The sequence below is a fragment of the Hibiscus syriacus genome, unplaced genomic scaffold (genome assembly GCF_006381635.1).
Source record: "Hibiscus syriacus cultivar Baekdansim isolate YM2019G1 unplaced genomic scaffold, ASM638163v2 tig00111273_pilon, whole genome shotgun sequence".
Lineage (NCBI taxonomy): Eukaryota > Viridiplantae > Streptophyta > Magnoliopsida > Malvales > Malvaceae > Hibiscus > Hibiscus syriacus.
Window position 1 is genome coordinate 328,234 of NW_024063040.1, and position 7,770 is coordinate 336,003.

Consider the following 7,770-nt stretch of genomic DNA (forward strand, 5'->3'; position numbering starts at 1 on the left):
GCTTATTAAAGAAAAACACAAAAAGACATTCTAAGAAAATAGAATGGATGAATCTAATGCTACTTTTTTTTTCTTTATATCGATTTATGCTACTTATCTTTTTAGATATGTATTTATCATATAAGTATCGTACCTTATGTGGTAGCATTTTTTTTATTAATATTGTAGTAGCAAATATGACTCCAACTTTACATAAGCATTCAACATAAATGATAAATGTAGGAATATAGTCTGGTCTTTGAAAAAAAAAAACCCACTAAGTACCCTACATCGCTTTTGTGTTTGACATAAAAAACATGACAAACTAAACCTAATAAGGTACTACACTTACAGGTAATATCATAGTTCGTAATTCAGCTCAATTACTCTATCTCAGCAAAAGCCATCAACAAGATTTTAAAATATCAAACATATATAAATCACATGAAAATAGCATTCTACGATAAGGTTATAAATGCATATGATTCAACAATCCAGATACAAGTCTTTCAAGCATTATTCGGTAAAGCTCGATGAAAAAATCATTTAATGAAATACGGGATGTTAATCTTAGTTTTCTAGTTCAATCATCTAAGATCATATTCAATAAGCCAAAAATCATTCAAAAAGTATATTCAAGTTCAACTTCAATCACCCAGTTTTATTACTTCAGTACAAAGAACACGAGTTTTTGACTGCTTGTGGCGAGGGAAGACAGAAAAGGAATTGAAGATGGAGGGCGACTGGGCGAGACAGTGACTGAGTGATCGCTTGTGATGGTGGTGGTGGAGGCGACAGGGGCGTGGATGCGTGCAACGCGACTATGAGGAACTAGCCAATTAGAGATTGTAATTTTTAATTGGGATTGAGAATTGGGTACACGTAATGTGTTTTACTTTTTAATAAAATAATATAAACAATTAAAATAAATAAATAAATATATTATGTATTTTTATTAAATACGATAAATGATAATTGGATATAATAAAAGTAAAACGTTGGTGAGGGTTAATACTACAATCAATCCTAAAATGTCTATGATTTATAAAGAGATTTTTATACTTTCAAAATTTCTAATTTGATATTTAATTTTAGATTTTTAAAATTTATCGATTCTATTCATTTAAACTAGAACTTTTAGCTCTAAATTTGGGATGTGACGATATATAGTTACATAAATTTTTTGAATTACAAGTGGTAAACATCACCGATGATTAAAAAGACAAAGAGTGACGATGGTAGACCCAAATCGAAACAATTTGAATTAATCCAAAAATCTAAAGGTTGATCCGAATCGAAACCAACCTGAATTGATCTGAAAATCTAAAGCTTGACCCGAACGTAAACCAACCGTTCTGATATTGACCTGATTTGAAACCAACCAATATGAGATTAACCCGATCCGAACACCAACCGATCCAACTTTGACCCGACCCGATTTGACCCAACCTAATATCCGATCTGAATTGAATTTTCATAAACTCAAACTAAACTCGAATTCGATCTAACCCGACCCAAACCAAACCAAATCTAAACCAAATGCAATTCTAACCCGAAATGATTCGAACCTAACCCGATCATTTTCCTATTAAATTAATAAGAAGAGGTTATTCTAATAAAAAGGCCCATGCAAGCTACATTTCACTCTATCAAACAACAATTGTCACCCAATTCCACGCGTCACCCCCTTGGTTCCCTTAAATTCACTGCTCATCAACTCATTCCCTCATCTTCACTCTTCGTTCTCAGTCACAACACAAACAAAACCAACCTCTAAAGCCATGGCTGAGCATCGCCAGCAACTTCAACCAACAGATAACACGAAGAATCGCTTCCATGAAAATGGTCCCTCCACATCAAATGTTCTTACAGTTTTGACCCTCCTCCCTATCGGTGCCACCCTTCTCTTACTATCTGGTTTGAGCTTTCTTGGATCCCTCATAGCCCTTGCTATCGCAGTGCCAATTTTCCTGATTTTCAGCCCTGTTTTGGTCCCTGCTTCTATTCTCATTGCCTGTTCCGTAGCCGGGTTTTGACCTCCGGAGCTTTTGGGATCACCAGACTTTCATCGCTGTACTGGATTGCGAATTTTCTTCGTGGAAGGAGGGGCTCTGTGTCTCAGCAGCTGCAGATGAAGTGGCTGACGCCGGACACGAAGACGAATACTATGGGCCAGTAGGTCCTGAGTAGGAACCAAGGAGGAAGAAGGATCCGTGGGGATCTTGGCAAGACACAGGATGGTGGAAACACGTCTGTGGACTGAGGTTTTAATTTCCTCTCGTACCAGTCGACTGATTCATACATAAATAAATTGCATTGCATTTTCAAATTCTGGGTTATAATCCAAACTAGACTAGCGGAACTAGTTTCCTACTGCAGTAGCTATGCTGCCTATGCAGCTCATTCTTGTTCTGGTTTACAATTCCAGAAAAAAAACATTCCTAAAATGAATCCAAATAGGTAATTTGCACATCTTAAAACTTAAAAGAGTGGCTCTCAGTTCCTGAAGAACCCAATCCTTATTGACAGCGTTTGTGAATTGAATCACATAGATGTTTTGTCCCGCGTGTTTGATTCATTACTCTTCGGTATATAATACCATCTTCACAGTTCACCAACAGTGAAACGAATGGACTTTAGCAGTGTGTGTGTGTATAAAGGAAAAAACAACTATTAGGTCACTTTCATAGGCAAAATGGTCCCTCTAGTAGGTCATTTTACTTCTCAATCAAAAGAGTTGGCATATAAGTAAACAAATAAAGAAATAAAAGAATCGGAGGCCTAACCCTAAACAAAAAGCGGATAAAATGGCAGCTAATAGTACTACTACTCAGCATTAGTTTAATAAACGAATTAAAATCTACAAAAGAGTCGATAAACTTACTGAAAACCTATCTCTTAATAAAGTCTAAATGTAAACTGGCAAGGACTTCTAGTTATTCAAATTTTGAGTTCGCTAAATTTAAATGGAAACATGTAGAAGCAACTGAAAAAAAAACAACAGAAAATTGGTGTCCACCAATACTGAACTTTTACCATGGAACTGCTGTTATTAACACAAAAATAGATAACAAAGAACAAAAGCATGATTCCAATATTCATGGAAAATAGCAAATGTCAGATGGTGATGATAATAGGAAGCAACTATACCAATCATGACCCAAAAAAGAACACACTGGCTGGCCACCACCAAGTCATGAAACACTTAACTTGCGAGCCAACCCCTCTTAATATCAACCTGTAATAAGTCGGAAAATATTTCATCACCCTTGACCACTGCTTGGAAACTCTCCAGAAGAACAGCCCATTGGGACAACAAATAACACCTTCATTTTCTTGATAGGAATGGCTTAACTGATTCTACCACCACCTGGATTAAATGAGGTAACCCAACTGTTAGTCTCACATTAATTATATGTTTCTTCTAGCTTCCTGAGTTGCATATAGTTCTTACCCTGCCATCATAGGATAGAGAAGCAAATATCCACGGCTCACGACTACTCCAAGCAAGGCCTGAGAATATATACGGTTGTTGCATTTATTATATTTTCAGTTTTTAAAAGCATAGTATAGAACAGAGGTAGGAGTTAGGACTGGTTACCATATACACTATCTTCATAATCACTGTAAGAATTAAGCAATGGGTCAGCCTGTTGAGTGGGTGATTCAGCTATACTGTTATCAAAACAAAATTAAAACGAAAGAAATATCAGTGAAGATCAACCAATAAAACACAAAGTTGTACAGAGCTCCAGAGAAGGGATAACAAAACAACCTTTCAGAAGTTGCCTCATCTTCGGCGGATGCAGGAGCCATCCACAAGTTAACGGTTGAGTCAGTGCCAGCACTCTGCAGATGTAAAATTCTTGTAGAGAAAGAATTTTCGAAATATACCGACAAACAACAATTTTCAATTTATTTTATTGTGTCTTAAATCTAAGGATATTTCTAAGCCTAGTTTTTTTTTATAAGAATTTCTAAGCCTAGTTGATTCATATGAATATTCATAACCAGTTTAATTCAACCGAAACCCTACTACCTATACCTAAGAGACAATCTAGTTAAAATGAACGTTCAGGGAGGGAGAGAGAACCAGAATTAGCCCATCATACTCAGGGTTACAGGTGACAGTCCATGTCCTGCAAACATTATTAAATATGTTACAATTAATGAACTTAAATACTCCCATTTCTTTCTAGTGGCACATGACCAGCTCAACATAAACTCAAATGTTTGAGATTAATTATAAATCAAGCATATGTGAAAATATAAAGAGTGAAGTTACTCAAATAAGAAAAACAACAGTACAGGTCAATTACCAGTGCGTATGTCCAGGAAGCTCTTTAACAGGAATTTTGGGTTTTCTAATATCCCATATGTGTATCCCAGATTCATCTTCTGCAGTGACCTGTAATAAAAGTGACAATAATAACTTAGAAGTATTAAACAGCAGAAATACCATCTCACTTAAATAGGTTCATTCACAAATCACATCACAATCACCATTTCTATATTGTTGACCATTCTTTTACTGATTTCAGCAACTATTATTTACAAATTACAAGTGAGTGTCTCTTATGATTGACAAAATGCAAAGGATCAACTCATCCCATCAATTCCTACATACCAGTGAAAAAATTATATAGAGTGGTCCAAAATAGATAAACTTCCTTTTAGAAAATGTGATGAACATTTGCACTGTAGGTTTATCTTTGTGTATAAAATTGAGATAAAACTTCAAACTCTTCTAGTTGTGTATGATTAAACAAGATTAGTAAGTGTACATGTGTGCAGAGCAGATTTTCGACAGGCATTAAATGCTTGGCCACAGCTTTGACCAAAAAGAAAGTAGAGTTTAATATACCAGTTAATCCTCCCAATTTCATCTTGCAAAAGAAAAATAACTCCCAATTTCTCATCCTCACCACATCACATTGACAATCGTAATTTATAATATCGGTCTACACATATATTACCTAGGCATAACAAGTGAAAGATCTTGGCTTCACATAGTTATAGAAATAACAAAATTTTGTTTGACAGAAAAAGCAATTTAACATGCCAACTCATACCCCTCGAAAGGCATTCTAAAAACCGAAGTTGCAATAGAAACAACCAAAAGGCCAATACAAAAGCAATAATGCAAATGACCAGTAAAAGATAGTTTTAAATAGTAAAATATGCAAGCTGAATTCTTACAAGTATATGATTGTTCTTCATATCATAGTTAGCATTGCGGATATGGGCACGCTCAATTGCATTTGTCTTCCTGTGATTATATAAAATTGTTGTCAGATACCGCATAACTCTAAGTGCAATCAACAAACTATATCCAGGTAAACATTTTAAGAAAACTGATCTGCAAAGAAACTAAATAGTTAAAGGTACAAGCAAAAACATACTCCTCCCCTGCCCTCTTTTCTTCGGTTAGAGGAAGGCAGGTGATGAAATAGCATCTATTTCAATCTTTGGCCCATGCATTTAGAAAAATGAATCAAATCACGAGGGACATAGAACACCAAATTAAATGACCAACACATAATAATTAAACAGTTCAGACCTAATCAAGAAACAAAGATACACATAAACAACATACTTCATTGTACGTAGATCCCAAAACTGGACTGATGATTCACAAGTTGTCGCAACAGCATTTATGTCATGTGGATCCCATGCACCGCCAGATAAGTAATGAAGCATACCAGATGACTGCTTAGATTGCACCTAGATTTCCACAATAAGATCTGAATAAGGATCAACTACTGTATAAGCAATCTATGTTATATCTTCACCAAATTTAAGGGTCAGATATGTGGACTCCGCTTCAGATATCCGACACTAAATCTAAGGGCCATACACATCATTTGCTAAAAATATCATCAACCGCTTTAACTGATGTTGTATTTTCACCAAATTTCACTCATAATTTCTCCATCTCCTATTTTCGTTTTTACACTTGCTCGTCCTCCTCACAGCTTTGAGAGTTGAGTCCACAAAACATCCCTCGCCACCAAAAATCACCTCTGTGAAGTTGGCTTCTGTGTTGAAATACACAGCAATGAGTCTGACACATATTGTGTCGGCTCGTATGGCTCCCTAAAGTGCTGATTCCATGTAACATAGGTATGCATTTAGATATTTTAGATTTACGATAACTTCCACTGATATATATTCAATGTCTCTGCCAGGTTAGATGAATGCAAAGTTTCAAATTGCAACAAAATTTAATATCAGACACTGAAGCTATATCAAATATATTCAGATACAGAAAATAAAAAAAAAAAGGAAAAAAAGAAAAAGAAACAGAGAGTGAGTAAACAATGCAACCGATACAAATTTATGTCAGTTGTGTCTTTGAAGAAGGTATTTCAGTTTTTATTTACAATCACAAATGTAAAATAAAAACTAGAGGTAGCATATTTGCATGCTAGTACAATGATTATAGACAATAAGAAGACAATCGATGCAGAACCTAACCTTGGCAGCCTTTTTTGAACAATCTAAAGTCCACAAGAAAAGATTTTCATCATCAATGCTGATCAACTTATCATGTCTTCCAGATGGCCACCAGAGAACACTGTTAATAAGTAAGCCAAAATAAATTTCAAAAAAATTGTCCAGAGCAAAATGCAAAAAATATACAACTTTAATAACTTAGGGGAAGCTTTGAAACAGGAACTCACCAATTAATCTTACCAACATGTTCATCAAGGGAGGCAATTCGTTCCAACTGTGGTGAATTTAACTGTCCATATAACTCGGGGATTTGCCATATTGCAGCCCCATAAGATTCACCTTCAACAACAAAGAAAATTATCAAACCAGACTCATCTTTAAGCCATAAAGCTTACTTTTATACAGGAAACTGCTGTTGCAACAGCTAATTCAACTCTAGTAAAACTAATCATACAGAAAGGAACAATTAATGTGTTCTTCAAATGGCCTAAATAGGGATCTATTTGGCTTTTCTATCTCTTAGCCATAAAGTCACAAAAAAATGAATTACTGGTAATGGAGACAAGCAAGGTGGACTAAACTGTTCAAAGGTTACGAAGATGAAGTCCACCAAAATACAGGTAAATCAACGTCAAAGAAACTACCGTTGGAAAAAACAGTGGAGAAAATCCGTTGATCGAAGGGGCAGGAAGCTAGATCCCAGATCTCGTTAGGGTGAGAAAACAAGCCCTCGCATATGAGCTCCGTCCCACCAGAAGATATCCGAATCAGATGCACCTGCGCAGATTTCAGCTCAATTCAACTAATATGACGATTGAAAATTAAAATCATGAGATTAAATCAAATTAGAATATAATTCACAAACAAAAACTAACCTCATTTTCTTCTCTAAGACTAAGGGTTCCTGTAATGAAGCTGGTATGATCCGTATCTGCTTTAACATCCGAAATGCATCTTGACTGCGAGCTTCAAATGTATTAAAATCTCTAGATTTTGAGAGGCCGGGTAAAAATTATAAATTTGAGATTTTGAGTGCCAACCTGATATTTGAGACCATAACCTATGCCAGAATATCCTCCTTGCATAGTTGCAGCACCAGAACTCCAAGACTTGACCTTTTTTTTAATTGAAACAAACCGATGAAATGAAACCATTAGTTTTCAATCTTGATATATGAATGGATGTAATGGTATAGGCATTCCTTCCCTATTCAATGCTTCATATCTTTTTATTCAGATTTTTTCAGTTCAATCTCAAAATCAGATTTATAAAAATATCTACATAATATAAATATTTATAATTATTTTTCAATATTAATTATTATTTTACTAAGTG

The 7,770-nt window shown here is 35.1% G+C and overlaps 1 protein-coding gene and 1 pseudogene across 2 annotated transcripts; one reads left to right on the forward strand and one right to left on the reverse strand.

The window, feature by feature from the left end:
* The first annotated feature begins 1,640 nt into the window (after positions 1–1,640).
* LOC120157604 lies at positions 1,641–2,158 on the forward strand (annotated as a pseudogene).
* A 900-nt stretch (positions 2,159–3,058) lies between these two features.
* LOC120157529 (WD repeat-containing protein DWA2-like) lies at positions 3,059–7,571 on the reverse strand. 2 transcript variants are annotated; one of them, XM_039168632.1, is made up of 14 exons: positions 7,476–7,571; positions 7,311–7,394; positions 7,080–7,212; positions 6,663–6,774; positions 6,457–6,556; positions 5,576–5,703; positions 5,179–5,248; positions 4,299–4,387; positions 4,073–4,118; positions 3,755–3,828; positions 3,581–3,654; positions 3,434–3,492; positions 3,306–3,349; positions 3,059–3,183 (listed from the first exon to the last, which is right to left on the reverse strand). In XM_039168632.1, exons 1-13 carry the CDS (start codon positions 7,518–7,520, stop codon positions 3,308–3,310), a joined length of 1,056 nt encoding a protein of 351 aa, XP_039024563.1. In that variant the 5' UTR covers positions 7,521–7,571; the 3' UTR covers positions 3,059–3,183; positions 3,306–3,307. The 2 variants fall into 2 exon arrangements, with proteins under 2 accessions (XP_039024563.1, XP_039024564.1); XM_039168633.1 differs by lacking the exon at positions 3,059–3,183 and having other exon boundaries at positions 3,198–3,349; positions 7,311–7,401; positions 7,476–7,545.
* Between the last annotated feature and the right edge of the window lie 199 nt (positions 7,572–7,770).